This window comes from Pinus tabuliformis, chromosome 5_1 (genome assembly GCF_031772625.1).
Source record: "Pinus tabuliformis cultivar Carrire ecotype Pingquan chromosome 5_1, CPIR1, whole genome shotgun sequence".
In the NCBI taxonomy this organism is placed as follows: domain Eukaryota; kingdom Viridiplantae; phylum Streptophyta; class Pinopsida; order Pinales; family Pinaceae; genus Pinus; species Pinus tabuliformis.
Window position 1 is genome coordinate 410684357 of NC_142305.1, and position 23639 is coordinate 410707995.

At 36.9% G+C, this 23639-nt stretch overlaps 1 protein-coding gene across 1 annotated transcript in view; it reads right to left on the reverse strand.

Moving 5' to 3' along the window:
• Positions 1-21090: 21090 nt before the first annotated feature.
• The window catches only part of LOC149165224 (uncharacterized), an 84479-nt gene continuing 81930 nt past the window's right edge, over positions 21091-23639 (reverse strand). The window contains exons 3-4 of the mRNA XM_089429750.1: positions 22233-23622; positions 21091-22065 (exon numbers count right to left, since the gene is read on the reverse strand). Of these exons, the coding sequence (XP_089285876.1) occupies positions 21091-22065; positions 22233-23622 (2365 nt within the window). The remainder of the gene's footprint in view (positions 22066-22232; positions 23623-23639) is intronic.

The following is a 23639-nucleotide window of genomic DNA, read 5'->3' on the forward strand; positions in this document are numbered from 1 at the left end:
AATAAAATCGTCACCATCTCCATCATGTGTGCTGGATTTTCCTGGCATAGATGTTTGATAACCTTGAAAATACAAATCTCCATTAGGGATAGCCCTTCTAAGGCTAACACAATATGTATGATATTTTAAATCATAGCAATGACACAATAATAAAAGATCACCATCACCATCCTCATTACAATCTAAGAAAACTATATTTACATAGGGATCAAGAAATCCCATCTCTTCCTCTTCTTAAGGTTGATATACCTGCCAAAGAAAACCAAATCATATATGAAAATCGTCCTTCAAATGCAGAACAAACTGCTTAAACTTCAACCCTACATATGCAAATAAATAACGATGCTTCGTAGGAAAGATGGTAAGATAAAGGCAAGGAAATATCTTTAAGAAATCAAACAAGGTGTTGCAGCTGGAAAGTCATATCACCAAATTGTAAATGAGCAACAAACATAAGGGTTTATAGAATAAAAGGATGAAATAAAATGAACTAGACCCAGGGGAACTGAAATGTATTTGTATTTAAACATGAACCTATAAATTCAAAGAAGCATGATAAATAAAGATTACTTCTTCAAATAAAACATAAAATACTCTGAATAGTTATTAGGAAAATAACTAAATTCTACCATTCAAACCAGGGCATAAACATGTTGTCAAATGGCAAAGTTGAAAGGAGTTAAAGACATCAGGGGCATGTTTCAAATCCAATTCCTATCATTGAAATCAATAAAACTACCATTGGAATCTCATGCTTCGATACACATCGCTATTGAATCTATTCATCTACCTGTATACTCAATCTATTATAACTGCACCAAATGGTGCCACATGATAAATAAATTGTAACTTCAAAAGATATATTCAAACAGACGCTATCTGTTGGACATTGGAATTAGTTATGCAGGAGCATCCCCACTCCATTAGTGTTCTTGCATCACCAAAAATGTGTTTAAATTCCAACATCTTGTTCATGTTTAATCATGAATTTGTGCTTGTGAGACTTACATGAGCCCATAGGAGATCACTCTTAGTTTCATCGATTCCCACTTTAAACATGATATTTCTAAAAATAGCTGGAAGGAAAGGGAAGATAAAGTGTACTTAGTTTATTTACCCATTACACTGGAACCACAATAGAAACAAGAGGAGTTGAGATGATGGATTCCTGCTACTAGAGAAATAATACAAAAAAAAGAGATACCGAATTAACAAAAATACAATAGGGTGTGGTGGCATGGCATCACAGATCTTGATGTTTGCATAAATATCTTGCTGAATGATGAAACAAAAATCAACTCCGGCAATAATTAAGACATTGATTGCAAAGGAGGAGATCACTGAGCCAGAAATAACTAGGCTAAAGTGGAAATATTCATTGAAGAAAACAAAGTAAGAGAATCAACATACTCTCTCAAGAAGAAGGCAACGGCTTCCACAAATGAAATTGAGCACAATAGTTGGGAAAGAATATCCTTGAAGGAGTTGAGGAATATCACTGGGTCGTTGAGAAAGATCACTCCACTGAAAATGAAGGAGATTGTTAAGGAATAATCATTGAGCAGCAAGAAGGGTAAATTCCTGGAGAGAGAAATAGCATGGAATCTATGCCTAAAAAAGAAACCATGCAACCCATTTTTGTGTGAGAAATAAAGTATTTCGTTTTATTAATCCTTTCTTAATCCCATGCATGAGGATCAATTTTTGCTACAAAGTGAATGTACTTGATTAGCATCACTGTTATTTCACCAATTTACTTGAATTTTATAATACAAGATCAATGATAAAATCCTCATGTGGAATTGTTTGGCTTCTATTTAGTGATGTACATTGATTTTGATCGACACATCCACTAAGATGGGTAGTAAATTTTATTTCTTACCTACCCCCAGCGGATTAGTATGCATTTGTGCAGGTTTTTCATTTTTCAGCACCCATCAATTAGTATTAAAGCAGGAAGAACCTGAAGTGTGGCAAATCCAACAAAGGAGGGAGAAAAAAATCTAGGCCTTTCTTATCTGTCACACAAATCCCAACAACAATAAGGTTTGTACGGTTTCTTTGATTCTGGGAATGGGAGGGTTTATGTTTATTGTATGCCTACTTCTTCTAATTGATTTTTGTTCCTCCATATTGGTTGAATAACAACCCATTATTTTAACTTATCATAATGGCCCCCTTCTCACTAGTAGTCCTACTGTGGATGTCCATTTGATTTGGCATGGAGGATTCAACCCTACTCAGCATTCCATTGTGGAAGCTTTTTTTTAGTCCTTGGAAGTTAGCAAGACCCTAGAGCCCTTTTTGTATAGCTGGTAAAAAACCACTTAGAGATACCGTGGTCAGTCTAACAAGGCCATCATTATGGAAAATACAAGGCTAGGAGAGAAGAGGTTGGATGCTAGTTATTCCCTCGGCATATCTCTAAAGTGGATCCAAATTATAGCTTTGTTGGAAGGGGAACTTGCTTCCAAATTTGTGCTAGAGAATGGAAATGTCGTGTATTTGGTACTCACATCTGATGATGCTACTATAGAGGGCTTCTGTATTCTCCACAACTGCAATTGATCATAATCATTGGTTAAGAAGATCCTTCGATCAGTTGAGGCATATCACTAGGCAATTGAGGAAGATCACTCCACTTAAAAATGAAGGATATTGTTAAGGAATAATTACCAAGGAGCAAAGAAGCGTAAACTCCTAGAAAGAGAACTAGCATGGAATCTCTACCTAAACAAGAAACTGTGCAACCCCTCGTTCTGTGAGAAACAATGTATTTCTTTTTATTTATCCTTTCTTAATCCCATGCATGAGGATCAATTTCTACTACAGAGTGAATATAATTGAGTAGCATCACTATTATTTCACTAATTTACTTGAATGTTATAATACAAGTTTAACGATAAAATCGTCATGTTGAATTGTTTGGCCTTTGTTTAGCAAAGTACATTGATTGTGATTGACACCATTCGCTGAGCTAGGTAGTAAATTTTATTTCTTATCTACCTACAGTAGATTGGTGTGCATTTTTGTAGGTTTTTCATTTTCCAGCACCCATCAATTGGTATTAAATCAGGAAGAATCTGTAGTGAGGCAAATCCAACAAAGCATATTTTTTCTCCCTCCTTTGTTGCAAGTCCAACAAAGGAGATTCAGGGGAGGGAAGTAGCTCCACGATGATAACTGGTAAGATGATGACCAAAATCCTATTGTGAAAAGAGGAAAAGCATGGTATGTCTCGGATGTGAATTGGAGAAGCATATATCGAAGAAATGCAAACATTACGGAGATGTTGAGAATAATTACTACAACACTGAAACCATACAAACAACCCAGCTGAGAAAAATTGTAGCCAAAGTAAATTATGGAAGCCAACATGAAGGGCAAGAAGGAACACGAAGAGGAACCATGAGAGAAGAACTAGATGACTCTCTTTTAAAATAACAATGTGATAGAAAACTTTAGCCTGCTAACTCTGTTGTCTATGTAGTGAAAGATTAGTTTTTTATATAGATAGTTCGAAAGACCCATTAAGATATATATACCATTGAGATAGAGCTTAAAGACTAGAAATTATAATCTTTACATAAGAATGTGAATTGGAGCCCTATGAAGTTGGTGGGTTAATTTACCAACCTTCATCAAAAAATTTCTTCCACATTACAGATCACCGCCATGGAAGGTGGAATAAAACAAAAGGAACCTGAGACATATGAGGATCATTATTTTAAGGAATTCTTATCTACTAACATTGTGGGATCATTAGTTATGGATATTAACAAACCTATGTTCTAACCAATTTTACAGCTTTCTTTCACTTTCTTGTTCTTTTCCATAATTTTGTGCATAGCAAAACCAAGGCGCTTCTTCAAATTATTCACCAAGCATTAAGTGTTTTTTTTCTATCATTAAAAGATATATTATGTCTTACTCGAAGCACAAACTTGAAAAACAATAATGTGAAGACAAGAAGTGCATCATGTTTTTTTGTCTGTACCTATCATCCAGGAACAACTATAGGTTTGGGAGGAAGATCTATATAAAAAAGGCAGTGAAATTACTCACTATGCTTTGCAAAAATTAATCTTCAATTTAGCAACTACTTAGCTCCAATATAGTAAAGGGCATTAATTATACTCGTGAAGAGATTAAATTTTAGGGATGCTTATGAACAGTAAGACAATACGTCTGCATGCCCTTATGTGTGACCTATTTTCAAACAAATATCTTACTAACAATGGATCCTGTGATCAAGTGAAATAGTGCTAATTTCAATGATGAAGCAAGTGATTGAGTAAAATATGAACAGTGATTGATCTTCGGTCATATCATTGTGATATTACTTTCCTCTTCCGCAATATTTAGGTTGCCTCTCTAACTACTTCTGTTAGCTGCATTTATGATTTATGGATTCGTGAATAATGGAATGGTTGTGTGCATTTATGTTGCATAAATATATAGTTTCATACATGTCAATAGTAAATAATTAATAAAAGAAACAATTTATTTTAGTTACTTCATAAATTTGTGTGAATTTGGGTGGTAAACTGAAGTACCACGTCCTCAAAGTGCAAATAAGTTATTGGGTATATTACATGCATAGACCAATACCATGTAGCTATGTTTGACATGCAGGCCCTTAAAATCTAGCTCCTATAGAATAGGAGAACTACTTTAAATAGGAAGTTCTGGAAATCTAACCAAAATGATTGTGTCAAGCTCTGCATAGAAAGGAAACTCACATGCACCTATAAATGTAACCAACATGATGGAATATGGCACATACAAATATAAAGGTTGAAATTCCCTTAATGCACATTAGATGTCCAATGATCCAAATGACAACTAAACACATTTCGCCAATTTTAAGAGCTTTAGTAGGCAGGCATCGACATATGTAGAGAATCTATCTTGGTGGGCCTTAGAGTTTGTGAGAAAGAGTGAGTAGATGAGAGAGTATTGACTTATTTCAGTCTTTACAAAAAATTTAAGTAATTTTTAGTTATGAATCATACAAGTTTTAAAGTAAATTCTACTAATTATCATAATTTAAAGGTGATTTCAATGATCTAGAAATAAAAAAAATGAATAAGAGGAATAGGAGCTTACTAATGATTACATCATTGCAGGGTTATATAGCGTCATTTTTATTCCATTAGATTCTAGTGAGGTGTGCAGTATTCTCATAACAGCCCTGGTGACCACAATGTTAGACATTTTGAACATCTAAGCCTCTCATTTGGGTATTTTTCCACTGCTTCTTTATTGTGATAAATTGCCACCCAAAGTCATCAAATCCCAATTCTATCTCTACAAATAGTAAGAAAGTGTGGCACATAGATTAAATCATAAAATTAAAAAGCAAGGATGAAACAAACAGTGAATTTTGAAAGAGAGATCTGAGGTGTGTGTACTCCTTGTGTGGAGGAAGACTAAAAATTGGGTGGAAATGCAGCGAGGTTAGAAATGAAAATATCTTGGTGCCATTAATGAACTGAAGATCCAATGGTGGGGTTCGATATGAGTCTTCTACTGGCAAAACCTTAATTCACAACTGTCTTTAATTTCGTTCTCCCTCCCGCCCTATGAAAAGTGAAAATGTGTTACTCGTTTTTCCCTCCGCTCTATGAAAGGTGAACATATACTACTTTTTTACAACGTAAATGAATATTGTAATTGGGAGGGCTTAGTTATCAAAATTAAGGCTAATTTTTTTAAAATATGTTAAAATTTCCCTCCGTAAAAAACAATAATTACAATAGTTATGGAGTATAGAATAGATGTGTTGGTGTAATGTAAGTATGTAAACAATTAGAAATATCAGCTTATTTAAATAATAATAGTAATAATAATAATAAAAGTGAAAAGTAGGAGGATGAGTGAAAAAACCTATATGTTGTCTCAATTAATAATAAAACTAATAAAATTCAGTTTGTTATATTTTGATTTTGTTATTAACTTGTAAAAGATTGGCTTTGTTATAATACCATGGGCCAATACTATGGCTTATCAATACGACATGCTCTAAAAATATAACTTATTTCACAATCGAAATATTTTATAACAATAAGAAAATATTCTTAACCATGGATATTCATTCTCACTTTACCATGGATATTATTAACTTGTAAATAGACTTTGTTACAATACCAGGGGCCAATACCATGGCTTATCAATACTGCATGCCCAAAAAGCATAACTTATTTCAAAATTAAAATATTTTATAAGAATATATTAATCATGGAGATTCACCCACGCTTTGTCATTGACATTATGAACTTGTGAATAAGCTTTGTTAGAATAGCATGGGCTAATACCATGGCTTATCAATAGCACGTGGCAAAAAAACATATATTATTTAACAATCTAAATATTTTATAACAATATGACAAGATTCTTAACCAAAGATATTCACCCCCACTTTACCATAGATATTATGAACTTGTAAATAGGCTTTGTTACTATACCATGGGCCAATACCATGGATTATCAATACCACATGCCCAAAAACCATAACTTATTTCACAATAAAAATATTTTAATTTAATCTAATTCTATAACATTTTTTATTTGAAGATAATAGAAAAATGGTTGTAATTAGTTTTGAGATATATATAAACCCTCTATCCTCACGACTCCTAAAATTATTCCCATATAAATTAAATTAAGGTTTTAATAAAATTAAAAATGGGAATACTTTTATATTTAAAGATGTGAAATTTATATAATACAAATATTAGTAAGAACCAACATAGATCTATCTTAACTAAAGATCCAAGTGATGACAGCAAGCAAAGTGAAGGGAAGAGACAGGGAGGGAGATAGTGATAAACATGGAGGTTGGAGAGAGAGAGAGAGAGAGAGAGAGAGAGAGAGAGATGGGAGGAGACAGAGGGAAGGATGTAGGAAGAGAGAGAGGGGAGAGAGAGAAGAAGAGAGGCGGGGGAGAGATATGGAGTTGGAGTGGGAGTGAGAGAAGAAAATAGGGGTGGAGAGTGAGGTATGGAGTTGGAGGGGGAAAGAGACGGGGGAAAGAAATAAGGGATAGGGAGGTAGATATGTAGAGAGAGAGGGAGTGACAAGGGATAGATGGATAGCAAGATAGGGAGAGAAGAGATGAGGGAAGAGAGATAATAGAAGGGGATAAAGATAGGGAGAGAAGGGAAAGAGAGAGAGATGGAGGCACAGAGATGGAGGGGGGAGAGAGAGAGGGTGATGGGGGGCGATAGAGGGAGGTGAAGGAGAAAGGCAGAGAGAGGACTAAGAGAGAGGAGGGAGAGATAAAGTTGGAGGGGGAGATAGAGGGGAGGAAGTAAAAAGACATAGAGGGAAAAACATAAAGAGAGAGAGGGAGTGACAAGGAAGTGATGGAGAGAGGAGAGATAGAGGGAAGAGAGAGAGGTAGAGAGAAAGAGGGAGGGAGATAGAGTGTGTATGTTTGAGGGGCGAGATAGAGAGAGGGAATAAGAAAGAGACACATAGATACAAATATAGATATTATGCAGTATTATATAACCAGCCTAGATCCATCTTAACCTGGATCTATCAAATGCCAAAAAAGAGGTTTTCACATAGAGAGATTGGATCCCTCTCGACGCTTGCTAGATCTAGGTTAAGATGGATCTAGGCTGGTTTAATAAGTTTGTAGTTGTATTTGACAAAATAATACTTTTTTTAATGGTTGTTCTTGAAAATATTTTTTCCATATTTGGCATATTTATAATAATAATAATAATAATCTAATTTTAATCTTACCCTTTTTATGCAATGATTTTGTTGTTAGTTTATAGATATAGACATGTCATACTTTTGGAATTTGAAAAGGAAACAAGTGCTCTTAACTTGGTTGTATTGAAAACATTTAAATGTAATAAAGAAACATGCCCTCTTAAATTTGTTGTATTAAAAACATAAGTGTTCTTGTATACAAGGTGGGTGAAAACAAGAGAGGGTATATGGTAAGTGGATTAAATAGTTAAAAACAAGTGTTAGTTAAGGAGAAAGATACGAAAATCTAACAAATAGGATATATTGGGTTAGGATATTACTTTTTTGGGACATCTAAAGTTGAAGGTACATTTTATGGAAGTGTAGTCTAAGCCCTTGGGTGTAGGGCACATCTTATGGGTATCCTGGACTTTTGGTGTGTGTTATTGGTGTAAACCAGTACTAGAGAGTCCAACAAATGAGTAGGGAAAGTTGTTCATTTACAAGGTTGGAATCAATCGAGTATTCTCCCTCTCTACCCAACTCTAAGATGAGGAGTGTGCATAGTGCACTTATTATTGTAACAAATTGCGAATATTAAATTATATTTAAGTTCAAAGGCTTGAAGTGGTTACCTTGACCTACAATTATTTAAAGGAATGAAGCTGCAAAAGTGGATGGCCTTATGGCTATTTTTAAGGGGTTGTAATGACCCTTGTCTTATGGTAAATATCTAGATATGATGCTAATGGTTCCGATCTTAGTAAATTCACGTAAATAATGTAAATATTTTCTGATCGCCTTGCATGGTATAAATATGATAAATATTTTGTGGTTACCCTAATGTACATGTTGCACTTCCACTTTCATGATTATGGGAAACACTTCTCAATTATCCTTGTATACACGGGGAAGATCATAATTACTCTATGCCAAAAAATATAATAGTGAATAGTGTGTAACTTAATCAAAACCCTAACTATTGACCCAATCTCCATTCATGAGGCTTCAACCAATGGTCCTTTCTTAAGGTAACCACTTATAATTATTGATGGCACATTTTTCTAACTCAATGAACCTTGTATTAACTAGGGGGAGTTAGATGGAACCTCAATGACTTCAAGGTGAGGGTAATAACCAGAGTTCAACATATACCATAATAACCTATACATATGTATTTATTACAGGGTCTTGATACAATTATAAGAAACTCTATTAATGGTGGGGTTAAAGAGAATATAACATGAATCATATAGTTGAAAAAAGAAAAAATAATTTGACCCAAGACCTAAGAAGTGACTCACAGACACTCACACGCATAATATTAAAGGCCTTGATGCAATCAATGAAGGCGGGGATATATTTCGCAACCTATTAGCGCACATGAATGGATTTTTCTCCTCCATCACACCTTGTCGATTCTAGAATAGACCTAAGAAGACGTAAAACAACAGATGGGGAGAAAATGGGAGGAAAATGGCAAGCAAGGGAAAATCCATTTAGCCAAGCAATAACTAACCAGAAGGATGGAGTGAGAAGTAGAAAGAGAAGATAAATTGTGATAAGGAGAATAGGAAGAAAAAGAGAACAATGAGAGGAGAGTATGGGAGAAGGAACTAAGAGTGAACAAGATGAGGAGAGGGCAATCAAAGGCAAGGAAGTCACTGGGTAACTACTCAAAGGGTGTTTTTGCAGTGAGGGTGTCACACTTTGACATGATGGGGTTTGCACCATGAAGATAACAAATTGAATTCTGATGTTAGAGGTAAGCCTCCATCATGTTGTTGAACTGTACATTTTATATTTAGTACATCAAATTACCACTTCTCTACATCTAATTAACAATCAAGTTCTCGGGTCTAGCACAATGGGAATATCACTATCATGAATCTCTTTAGAGAACTACAATTTCCCAGAGATCTTATAGTCATGTAATTGTTGGTTAGTTTTACAATTTGAGATTCAAGAACCTTATCGTCATGCTTGTGTCTTAGCCACCCTCCAACTAAGGCAATAAAAACACCTAATAATATTTTCACATTGAACACTATACAATAAACTTAACCTTAATATCTTAGTGAAGAAGTAACTAGCTAGACTCTGGAAGGGTTTTTGGATTGACTGTTAGTGAAACTCATTACAGTTATGTGTGCCAATGTGTGTTGAGTGTTAGCAAGTGCTAGGGAAACATAAGGGATCACTAGGTCAAAATGCATGGAAATGAATGAATAAAAGTGTGTGACAGGAAGTGTCAATGAGTTCCAGGTGTGGTAAGAGGGGAGTGACATGGTATGCTAACCATCACTAAGTCATTCTAGCGTGTGACAGTGACATGCAACCAATATGTGCTAGTTTCGAAGGTGTGCCAAATAGTGCTAGGAAGTGTTATGGAGCGTTAGGGAAACACATGGGAGCACTATGTGAAAGTAATGTACGAAAATGAATGATTAAGAATTTGTGACAAGAAGTGTCAGTGATTTTAGGATGTGCTGAGGAGGGAGTGATAAGGTATTCTAGATATTGCTAAGGCATTCTGGAGGCCAGGGAAACATGACAAGATGTGCTAGGTGCTAAGGTGTTCCAATGCATGCCAGGGAGAGTTATGGAGTGTTAGGGAAAAACAAGGGAACACTAGATTCAAATGCATGGAAATGAATGAATAAGAGTGTGTGACAGGGATTTTTAGTGAATTCTAGGTGTGGTAAGGATGGAGTGACAAGGTATGCTAGGTAGCTCCAAGGAATGTTATAGTTCCAGGGTGACATGCCAAGATGTGGCAAGTCCTAGGGTGTGACAATGTGTGTCGGGGAGTTCCACGAGAGCACATGAGAGAACTAGTTCAAAATGCATGGAAATGAATGGATAAGAGTGCATGATACATAGTGTCATCAAGTTCCAATTCTGTTGAGGAGGGAGTGACAAGATTATATGCTAAGGAGTGCCAATGCATGCTAGAGTGTTAGGGCATGTTAGGGAGTGGTAGGGTCTGTTAGGGAGTGGAAAGTCATGCCAAGGAATGCATGGGATGATAGTGTGTTCCATGTGGTGCCTATGGATTATTATACATTCTAGATGTTATGGCATGTGAAGATGTAAACTATGTTGCTTAGTTGTTTCATGGGCACAGCTAGATATGAGCCTTGACTTGGTAACTTGTTAAGTGGGATGAGTTATGATTGGACATGAGAAGCCTAAGATGAGTTATAGGCCATTAGGGTAACAAGGCATAGTTTAGTTGTAGTAAATGTAACTTGGTAAAGTTGTTATAGTCGAGGTAGGACTTGGTTGGGTTCCTAAGTCTAAAAGAAAATAGGGGTAGTTATGATGGCATGATAATTAAGGAGTGCCATGGCATGATGACATATGCCCAGATAGTGTCAATGCATGTCAAGCAGTGTTTGGGAGTGTCAGGGAATCACAAGGGAGAACTAGGTCAAAGTGCATGGACATGAATGAATAAGAGATTATGAGAGGGAGTGTGAGTGAATTCTAGGTGTCCCATGGATGAAGTGTGTTAGGAGAATTTCATATTAGCACTCGCAGGAGGAAAAGCCTATTATTCTGATAAGAGGATGGAAAAACTGGTTTCATACAAAGGGAGACTTTGGTCTAGGCACAACACTATTTTTTCACTGACTTGGTTGGGTTCCCAAGTCACAAAAAAAGTAAGGTTATCTATGAGGGCATGAAAACTAGGGAGTGCCAAGCTGTGCAAGGAATATCAGGAAGTGCTAACACATGTTAGAAATTTCCAAGGAATGTTAGGCGTGTCAAGACATGTCAAGTGGTAAGGCATGCAATGTTGTGCTAGGTTGTAATATGTGGTGCCAACACATGCTAGGGATTATCAAGGACACAAGGGAGGACTCATTTCAATTACATGTAAATGAATGAATGTACATGTGTTATAGGGAGTGTTAAAAAGTTATAGGTGTGCTAATGTTTGTCAATGCAATATTATGCCAAGGTGTTCCAGGGCATTCTAGGGACTACAACACATTCCAAGACATGATAGGTGAGTTCTATGGTATGTTAGGTCATGCCAACATGTGCTTGGGTGTCCTACTCATCGAAAGATGTTCTAGGTACAAATATGTTCCAAGTACAAATATGTTCCAAGACATGCAAGGTGCCAAGGAATGTTAGTGCATTATTCCAAAGCATGTTAAGGTATGCCATGAATGTTGAGGAGTGCTAGGTCTCTCTTATTAATTGAATTGACACAACTTGATTATGTATTAAATAATATAGTTCCTACACACACTAGTGGAACTTTATTTAAAGTAAATTTGATAGATAATAAATCTAACAGAGATGAGTCATGTCTTGACTCATAGGAAAACTATATTCTTATGACTTGAGGGAAATGACATACACTAATTAGTTCTTAACAAATTGAATGTCTATTATGACCACTATGACCTTGGACACATAATGAAAAAGAATCCACAATGATGGTCTTAAATCATTATATTTTGACAAAGAATATAATAACAAGTACATAGCGTAATAAAAAAATCATTGAAATGATTAATTATGACAAATATTTTTTGACCATCACCAAAAGTAACCAAAAAGAGCATTAGTGAGGGTCAATAAAATATTGTCACTAGAAGTGTCACCAAAGAGAGCATTAGTGATGGCCCTTTAATGACCCTCAACAAAAGTATCACCAAAGAGAGACTTAGTGACAGGCATTTAATGACCCTCACCAAAATTGTCATTGAAAATGGATTTGGTGACAAACCTTAAAGGACCATCACTATATACACTTACAACAATGATTTTTTAAAGACCATAACCATATGTAACATTGGTGGTCGACCTTAAAGGTCCGTCATAGGCAGCAAGCATCATCAAAAACTCATTGCAATGATCAATGATGATGAACAATTATTGACCACCACCAAAAGTAACCAAAAATATCATTGGTGATGGTCAATATAAGATAGTCACTAGAAGTGTCACCAAAGAGATAATTAGTGATGGGCCTTTAACGACCCTCACAAAAAGTGTCACGAAAGGGAGAATTGGTGGCGGGCCTTTAACAAACCTCACCAAAATTGTCATTGAAAATGGCTTTGGTGACAAACCTTAAAGGACCATCACTATATACACTTAAAAAATTGTTTTTCTAAAGACCGTCACCATATGCGACATTTGTAACAGACCTTAAAGGTCTGTCATGGGCATGACCCTCACCAATCACCTCTTTTCTTGCAGTGAAATATGAAGAGAACAAGCCATATGTGATGTATTTCGTTAACAAAAACTTTGCCCCGATAGAAATAAACCTCGTGCAAAAATGTGATGTTGAATAAATTGCAATGTAATGTGACATTGCAATAGTGTTTGTCAAATCAAGACAAAGTTTGATCATGGTGAACAATTTAAACAATGACTATAAATGTCGACTTTGTCGAATCATGTAATTTACTATGTTTCACTATTAATATTAAACAATAATAATAATATGCAACCATGAGGGAAAATTTTAGGCACTAATATTCACGGGTGGGCTAATATTTCATGTTTTTTCCAAAAAAAGATTTGCCAATTTCAATTTTTATAAAAATGAATTCATCAAAATTTTATAGTATAAAATTATTCTAATTTAACAATCATTAATATTATATATTTTCTAATATAAAATAATTAGAAATCTAAATTTTTCTAGAAAAATATCATCGAACATTTTAAAATTTGGATATTAGGGAGTAGTAAGATTCGCCAAGGTTGCTAAACTTTAAGATAAAATTTCATCCTTAAAATTTTGCCTCGAAACTATGTTTGACCGAAGATGAAGAGAGTTAACTATCAAACATAGTCAATAGACATAGTCAAACATAATCAACCATAATAATAGATGTGGTTTACTAATTTTATAATGACATAATGATTTCTTGCATAAATTGCAATGTAATGTAAAAGTGTGACAATGTCTGCCACAATGCAACATTGGATAGATTTTTGTACCATTCTAATGTTACATGTTTGTTTATGAATATTAATCAGTAATATTAATAGGAGATTATGTTTGATGGAAGTTTAAGATTATGGTAAATTACTTATACATTGATTATAAATATTGACTTTCTTTTACTATATTTGACTAATGTGGTTGACTCTGTTTGATTATTAATATTCACCAATAATAGTGATACATGATTATGTTTGATCGAGGTTCAAGAGTGTTGATTTTCAAACATAGTGAAGCATAAAAAACAACATTAGTAAATTTGGTTGACCAATTTTATAATATCACAATGCGATTTTGGATAAATTGCAATGTAATGTAAACTTTTCACAATGATTGTTAGATTGCGACAAAGTTTGATCATGGTGAACAAATAATAATAATAATAAGTAATAAAAATAATAATATTCAATTGGTTATATTTTAATTTTGTTTTACATTGAAGATTAGCCCCTCCAACTAAAGTTAGAAATTATTATTTAGGAACTAATACATTGAGATGTGAAGTGGGTAAGTAAATTGTTTGCTCCAGCAAAGAACTTGCAGAAGCATTGTGGGTAACGACCACTAGAAATTTTACAGATTTATGAATTTTTTCATACATAAGTGTTGAACAAACATAAACAAAGGTTGATATTATTAACTTTTAAATAGTTTTTTTCACAATACCCTCGACCAATTCCATGGCTTATCAATACCACACTCCCAAAAAATAAAACACATTTCACAATAGAAAATGGGGAGGATAGAGAAGGATAGAGGGAAGAACAAAGACAAATAAATACAAGTAGAGAGGGAGGGAGTGACAGGGAAGATATCGAGAGAGATTGTGGGAGAGAGAATAAGAGGAAAGATGTATTAGATAAGAGAGATATAGTTATATAAAAAGAATAGAGAGAGGGATACATAGAAATAGAGAGAGAGGAAGAGAGAGATGGTTTCGAAGGGGGAGAGAGAGAATAATAAATACATAGAGAGATAGAGGTGGAGAGAGAGAGGGAGTATCAAGTAAGAGGTAGAGAAATAGTGAGTGAGAGAGGAGACACGGGAAGATAGAGAGATTGATATAACCTATATATGGTATGTATGTATATAAAAATAATCCTAGATCCATCTTAACCCCATATATATGAAGCACTTAGAGGGATCAAATATGTCAAGGTGCATACCATTCTTGAAGCTTTACACTCAAAAAGGAGGTTTGCACCTCAAGGGATTTGGTCCCTCTCAGTGGTTGATTGACATCAGGTTAAGATGGATCTAGGATGATATTAAAACTTATATTATAAACCAAAATATTATAAAACAAAATAGTAAGCACTAATATTATAAACCATAAAATTAAAACAAATATTATGAACCCTAGTATTAAACCATAATATAAACCTGAATATTAAAGCTTAATTTTATAAACCATATATTGTAAGCCCAATATTATAAAGCCCACTATTAAAGTGCATATTATAATCCATTACATAATAATCCTTGATATATGCACCCTCACATATTAAACCCTATATAATAAATCCATATTAATAAATGTGGTTGACTAATTTGTAATGTCAAAATGGAATGTTGAATAGATTGCAATGTAATATGGCATTGTGGCAATGTTTGTCAAATTTTCGTATCATTTGATCATTGTCAAAAATTTAAACAATGACTATAAAGGTTGACTTTGTTCCACTTGGTTGACTAATCTGGTGGATTATGTTTCAAAATTAATATTAAACAAAAATAATAAGATAAAATTATGTTTAACTGAAGTTAAAGAGTGTTGAATATCAAACATAGTCAATAGACATAGTCAAACATAGTCAATCATAATATTAATTTCTTTGACTAGTTTTGTAATGTCACAATGCATCATTGCATAAACTGCAATGTAGTCTTAAATTGTTACAGTAATTGTCACATTGTGACAATGTCTGCCGCAATGCGACATTGGATAGATTTCCATGCCATTGTAATGTTAGATATTTGATTATGAATATTAATCAATAATATTAATAGGATATTATGTTTAACTAAATTTGAAGATTATGGTCAATTATTTAAACATTGGTCCTGTAAGTGTTCAATTTCTTTGACTATTTTTTCCTTATGTGGTTAACTATGTTTCATTATTATTATTCATCAATAATAGTAATAGATTATTATGTATGATCAAAGTTGAAGAGTGTTGAAGGTCAAACATAGTCAAACATAGCCAACCACATTCATACATGTGGTTGACTAATTTTATAATGCCACAATGTGATGTTGGATAAATTGTAGTGTTATGTAAAATTGTGACAATGATTGTCAAATTGAAACAAAGTTTGATCATGGTGAACAATTTAAACAATTACTATAAATGTTGACTTTGCTTCACTTTGTGGACTACTGTGGTTAACTAATTTTGTAATGTCACATTGTGACAGGATAAATAGCAATGTAATGTAACTTTCTGTCGATTTTTTCCATATTTCAATAATGTTTGTCGCATTGTGAGGTTGCATAAATTTTTTTACCATTAAAATGTCACAATATTATAAGTATTAATTTTTTTTTTTTTCTGAGTAAAGACTATTCTATTATGTATAAATAAAAGAGGGAAATATTTACAAAGAGGTTGTAACCTCTGAGGGGGCTAAAGCCAACCCTCTGTTAAGAAAACATCTGCCATCAGCTCTTAATTGTTTTTTTACATAGATAAAAAATGAGAGCCCAGGACTCTGTAGAACTAGACACCACCACCAAAAATAAAAAACAAGAAGACGATGGAGAATTACACTGAAAAAAATTGACGTGGACATCAGCGGCAACATTAAATTGCTTAACAAAAACCACTAGTTTATCGGACCGCTGTCGACCCGCGAGCGGTATCCGTATGAACGAGCCCGATAAAATCTTCTGTTGACGTGTGGCTCTCGACTAACGTCATCATTTATGACTTTTCGGGACGTAAAGTTCTGCCAGAAAGAGCCTTCCGAAATCTTCCACCATCGTCCGATCTGCTCCATCAATCTCTGTCGTTGATTGATTCTGCCTGAGGTGGTAACTCTGCATCTTCGTTGTTGGCTTTGCACGGAGAGCTGACCCATTCAATCATCACATTGTCTTCAACATCCGTAATATTGCGACCAGGAGGCATCACTGGATACAGAACAGTGCCAGAGAACTGCGCCGGTGCACAAATAATGACCTCCTCGTGTGAAGAAGTTTGCTGAAGACGCGCATCCTCTTCATGACCTTCATCCTGTTGCCCCTCTGGAAGAATGGGGATATCCTCTACCCTGCCTCCTTGAGAGTCCTTACAATTCTGAGAGAGAGTCTTGTCCATGGAATGTTCATCAGATCCGGGGAGGTCATCTTCTTCCTCTGAGAAGATGACCGTGATAATAGCAGAGATAGTAGGCTTGTTTAGCTTGCTTTTAAAAGTGAAACGGGAGGAGTGGAAAGAACTAGAGAGGGACGAACTAGAGTGGTCAGATGATGGAGAGGCTGGAAAGACAGAAACAAGCGGGGAGATGCGTCGAGGAATAGGACCTCTCCTTCCTCTAACACCCCCCCGTGTGCCCCTCTAGGAAATTCCTCGAGTTCGAGCCATACCAGCAATGATTGATAAACTGGGAGGACAAAAGGGTTGGATGAGGAAGAAGAACGCCCCACCCCAATTTGAAATAAACCGTGGATAACAGTACTCAGAGTAGAAAGTTCCCAGAGAAAGCACCACACAGATAAGAAACAGAACCCCGAAATAAATACCAGAATTGTCTGAATGATTCCCACACCCAGCCCAAACAGCTTCAACAGACTCCGTGACCCGACCAATTGCAGTTATATACCCAAGGAAAAAGCAATGACCATACCAGATGCGAGCCAGAAGAATTGTGATTAGATGCTTGAGGCTGGCCTGTTGCGGTCTTCGATGGAGCCCTGATGGCTTCCAAATGCTTAGTACTACACCTAACTCCTGTGAACCAAATCGACCTGGAATGTCTCTGCTAGAATGAGCTAGAGAGAGTGTCAAGCTCTAGGCAATTGAAATAGATCGTATGCTCATCATCCTGAAGTACTTACTCCCCATGTTGTACTCCTAATTCCTCATTAATGGGACTTAATGTGCTGCCAAAAGTCGCCTACTTGCTCTACGATGGTGCCCAATGCCGGTGTCGCTCGTATGGGCATTAACTGCTCATAATATCACCCGCATCTGGGTGCGAGTTCTCCTGCGGCTGCATATCACTAGTAACTATAGTCTTGAAGATGGAGAGTTGATTCTCTGAAACTATGCTGGATATCGAGCCTTCAAAGAATTCCCTTCCACTTTCCACCCCTATGTTTGCAAGAAAGTTAGCCAATTTATTCCCTTCCCTTCTAATGTGTTTAAAGGAAATTGCTTGGTGATTGGTAAACCATTGTTTTAGAAGCTCTAGCCTAGTGGCCAATCTCCAGCTGCTACTGACCTTATATACCTGAGATCCCTGCATAAGCTTTGAGGCCATGTTGATGATGATTTGGGAGTCCCATTCCACTATAAGAGGCAAGAGTCTCCGTTCCTGTGCCAACTTTAGTCCTCTCCATAGGCCCTCCAATTCTACCGCATTGTTGGTATTCCAACCAATTGAGCCAACATAGGTTATTAGGGGGAGTCCCTGGTAGTTTCTGATGCTTCCTCCGAATCCTATTTTTCCTGGATTCCCTTTCGAGGCTCCATCGAAGTTAAGCTCGTATTCATTATTTGGGGGAGGTGTCCAACTTGATGGAGATTCTAGATGCTTTGAAGATTTATCCTTTGATATTAACGGATGTTGTAATTTAATCTGCCAGTTATCCCATATGGCTTGTTCCTGCGGGAGAGATGGGAAGTCCTCTTTAGACCATCCTTTAACAGACAAATTTTCTTTAATGTTTTGGTGCAGTCCTTGCCAAATTTGTTCAATTGATTGAGCTTGATCTTTAAATATCCTTCTATTTCTTTCCTTCCAAATATTCCACATAAGTAATCCTGGTATGAGCTGCCATAGTGTGTTTAAGAGTTTACTTTTATACGGCTCATGGGGTGAGGTGCGGAGAGTCCCTTTGATGTCTCCATTCACTCTTCCATCCTTCTGACATCGGAAGGCAATTTTTTCCCAGAGTTTCCTTCCCATTGGACAGGATTGCATAAGATGTAATGCTGATTCCTCTTCCTGTTTACAGTTTGGGCAAATGGAAGGTCCAGAAAAATTCCTTTTCCTGAGATTGTCCCATGTGAGAATTCTGTTGTGAGAGATAAGCTGTTGAGATGTTCGGCCATATGGATGGGCTCCATATCCGATCCCATAATTGATCTTTCATTATCTTTTCTTTGATGAGTATTTTATAAGCTTCCCTGGTGGTGAAAGTGCCTTTTTCCTCATATCCCCATCTAAGGGTGTCCCAGCCTGCCGAAGTGAGTATTTTCCTTTTTTGAAGCTCAGTGGAGAGGGAGAGTTGAGTTTGCTCCGGGCTATGTGGTATTATGTGCCTGGCCTCTTTCTATTTTCTATGTTCTTGAGTGTTGTGTGAGTCCCAAAATCGACTCACCTTCTCATGTTGTTGTATGTCTTGATCAGCAATACCTGGAATTGTGTCTCTGAGGTTAGGGAGCTGCTGCCATGAGTCTTCCCAAAATCTAGCCGTGTGACCATCCTTCACCTCCCAAAAACTGTGTTTCTAAATTATATCCCTGTGTTGAATGGCTGAGTTCCAAATCACGGATCCTTTACTAGTTTCTGACATTCTAAGTCTCTCCTCCATGGATTTGTTGCTTGCATATTTTGTTGTCCAAAGGTAGGCCCAAGGTGTTGTGGGATTGGTTAGCCATTTCCACCAGATTTTGTCCCCCATAACCATATTACTATGTTCTGGGTCTCTTATTCCAATTCCCCCTGCCTTTTTGGGAAGACATGCTTTCTCCCATTTAACTAATGCCCATTTTCGATTAGGTCCCGAATTACCCCAAAGGAAGTTTCTCTGAAGCTGTTTGATAGCTTTAAGGACCCATTTAGGTGCTGCCAATATGGAGAAAAGGTAAAGAGGCATGGTTTGAAGCACTGCTTTGATTAGAACTAGCCTACTTGCCATATTGAGCGCTCTATGCATCCACAGGGATAATTTGGCTTCCAGTTCCTCTAAAAGATTGTTCCATGAGGCATGCTTAAGAGCCGTGGCAAATAAAGGAGCCCCCAAATACTTAGACGGAAGGGAAGCAATGGAATAACCAAAGATACAGGCAATAGTTCTTTGGATGGATGGCGAAGTGTTGAAGAAGAAGATCTGGGATTTGACTTTGTTGATGAGGGCACCAGAGGCCTCCGAAAAGTCTGCAAGAATAGATTTAAGGGCTCGAGCTTCTTGAACAGACGGGTGACCAAAAAGCAGGTTGTCATCAACGAATTGCTGGTGTGAAAAAGCAGGGACTTGGTGGAAGGCTAGACCTTTGAGATGATGAGAGCGGAGGGCTTCTTTAATGCTACGACCTAAACCTTCAGCCAAAATGACAAACAGGAAGGGTGATATAGGATCCCCTTGGCGGATGCCTCTGGAAGGACGAAAAGTGGATGAGGGGATTCCATTGATGAGAATAGAGAAGAACAAAGAGGAAATGAGACTACTGATCCATCTAATCCAAGAGGGGGCAAAACCAAAGGCTTGAAGGACTTGTTGCAGATATTCCCAACTGATACTATCAAAAGCCTTAGATAAATCGAGTTTGAGCAACATACCTGGTTTTTTTGTGTGCTTGAGAGAGTGGATTATCTCATGGGTTAGAATTATCCCATCCGTAATTTGCCTTCCTTCAACGTAACCAATTTGTTCTGGAGAGATGAGAAGTGGAAGCAGGGGCTTCAATCTGGAAGCTATCACTTTGGAGACAATCTTGTATATGATGTTGCATAAGGCAATCGGACGGAATTTATCCGGAGTGGATGGTTCCTCTTCTTTAGGGATTAAAGCTATGAATGTTGCATTCAGTCCTGGATACATCCATCTGAGGGTACGCAATTCTTCCACCACTCGCCACACCTCCCATTTGACCAGATCCCAAAAGTGATGAAAAAAATTTGAAGTAAAGCGATCGGGTCCCAGAGCATTTCCTACTTTGAGTTAATGAACAACATCATCAACTTCCTGGAGGCTTATGGGTTTGAGAAGGAGAGTGTTATGCTCATCCGTGATTAATTTGGGAATATTGCTGATGATTTTCCCGATAGCTTCTGTTCTGTTTATATCCGGCTCTTGATTCATCTTCTTGAAGTAGTTGAGGAACACCTATTCTATCCCTTCATGTGTTTCGATGTTTCCTCCTTGTTCATTGGTCACCCGGGAAATTTGATTAATCATTCTCCTTTGCACTGTAGATTTGTGGAATAATTTCGTGTTCTTCTCACCCTCCTTCAGCCATCTAACTCTCGATTTTTGTCTCCAGAGAGTTTCTCCTGTGACTCTCGCTCGAGGAGTTGATTCTCTAAGGACTGCTCTTTCTTGCTAAGTTCTTTCGAGAGTCCTTCAGTTATCATTCTTTGCTGAACCACTTTCAGTTCTTCATTGAGGATTTCCTTAGCCTTAAAAATGTTGCCAAAGACAAAGTGATTCCATTTTTTAATTTCCCCTTTGAGATATTTCAGCTTCCTTTGGAATGAAGCCATTTTTGTACCATCCGTAAAATTGCATTTTTCCCAGGTTGCTTTAACAAATTCGTTGAAGTCTGGGTGAGACATCCAAAAAGCCTCAAATCTAAAGGGATGTCTAATATGGCAGCCAAGACGATTCCACTGGAGGGCTATCGGCCAATGATCAGAACCAGAGGAAGGGAGAATAGAAGCTGTGAATTCTCCACCTACATGAACTGCATTGTCAGAGATTAAAAAGCGATCCAGGCGCGATGCTATTTGCATTGGACCTGTCCGTTTGTTGTTCCAGGTGTAGAGGCCATTATTAGTAGGAATATCTATAAGCCAATTTTTTTGTATGAAATTATTTAATAGAGATCTGTCCCTGTTTGTTTTGCATCGGCCTCCCTTTTTTTCCTCCACCGAAGCGATCATGTTATAGTCTCCTCCGGCTATCCATAACGGGTATTGCCTATCTGTGCTAAGATTTGTTAAAGCCTCCAGAATTTCATTCTTCTGCTGGGATTCTTGGGGAAGGTACACATTAGTGATGTGCCCATAGATGTTGGTTCCTATTATATGGAATATTGCTTGGATAAAATTTTTATTTTCATGTATGTTGGTTGTTTGAATCTTTCTTGCATCCCAAAGCACTGCAAGTCCTCTAGATGCGCCCTGAGCATCAACAACTGCTACTATCCCCCCTGCCCAGGCCTTAGCTGCTATTTTTTCCAAAACTATCGAATTACATTTTGTTTCCTGTAGAAAAAGAACTATTGGTTTTTCTTCCATTAACATGTTTTTTAAGAGTTTTCCTTTCCTTGGGCAGTTAAGCCCTATGATATTCCATGAGATCAAATTCATTGGGAAGGTTTGGGATTGATGTTGTAATACTTGGTTAGCTTGGCATATCTACCAGAATCTACCAGCACTTCTCCAATCTTGATGGTTCTTTCTAAGGTAGTTTTCCTTCCCCTTTTTTTGATGTCTTTTGTAATGAATTTGTCGTCCCATTGGCTACCAATTTCAACCCCTAGTGAATATTTTTTCTGGGCTTTATTGAGGACTTTCACTAGATTGTCCACTTGTTTGTCAGGTATTTTGTCGAAGTTCGCTGTTTTACAAGCCTGTTCTAATCCCAAGAGATCTAGCTCACCAATGTCTATTGATTCCGAATCCTCCTCCATGATTTGTGGTTCCTGAGAGTGACTATCGCCTTCCTTCTCATTTTCTATGCTGGGATTTATGCCATCTATATCCATTTCAGGAAGGCTCCAGTCTTTGGAGGCTGTCTTGGGCTGATTACCTTCTAGATCTATCTCCTTTTCTTTTTCTTTCGATTGGGATCGATCCATTTTTTCCTTTTCCTGAGTAGGCCCTCTTTTATTATGGGTTGAGTCGTCTGGATCTTGCGAATCCTGATTATCTAGTACTGCAAAGCTATTACTAGTAGATGGCTTTGATTGATTTCCTGGGGGTGTCTTTATAGTAACAGCTGGTTTTTTACTCGCTCTTCTGCGATTTGTCACTTTGGTGAAACCATCTACCGATGGGTTTTCCTGTTCAGATTGAGTCGTAGGTTTGCTATTTAATGGGCAGTCTCTGAAGAGGTGACCTAGGTCATGACATTTCCTACATCTGAAGGGAACATGTTCATAATCGATTAACTGAATACATTCCACATCTTCATGAAAGAGACTTACCGTATCTGGCAGAGGTTGTTTCAGGTCCATGTAGATGCAGATCCTTGCATATGAGGTATATCTTTGTGTCTTTGTATCTTCAGCTATTCTGACAAAGTCGCCTAGAACCTTGCCAATAGCTTTGAGGGACTCCTCTTCCCAATATTCCAATGGTAGAGAGTACAGCCGGATCCACACCGGCGCCCAACTTACGTCCTCTTTATCCGGGTTGAACTGCTCAATCCATTCTCTGAGAAATATCCCAGTAGAGTTAAAGAAATAAGGCCCTCCTTCCAAAACTCTGTTCCTATCCTCCAAACAGTTAAAAACTGCAGTGAAGAAACCCTTCGGCCCTAGATGCAGGGTTATGTGCCCCTTTGGATGCCATTTGACATTTATCCATGCTCTCAATGCTTTCTCATTTAGCCATTTTCCGATAAATTTGCCTATGAGAGCATGATCTCTCATGCATTGAATTCTGGCATTTATACGGTGACTGGGTAGTTCCACTTTTGGTCTGTGTGCAGCTATTGGCTTGCATGTGGACGAGCTGACTTTCGGTTTATCTTGCTGTGCCTGTTCAGTCTGTTGCTGCTGACTTTTGACTGTGCTTCCATCATTATGTTCCCGTTCTCTGTCGGAACCCTCAGG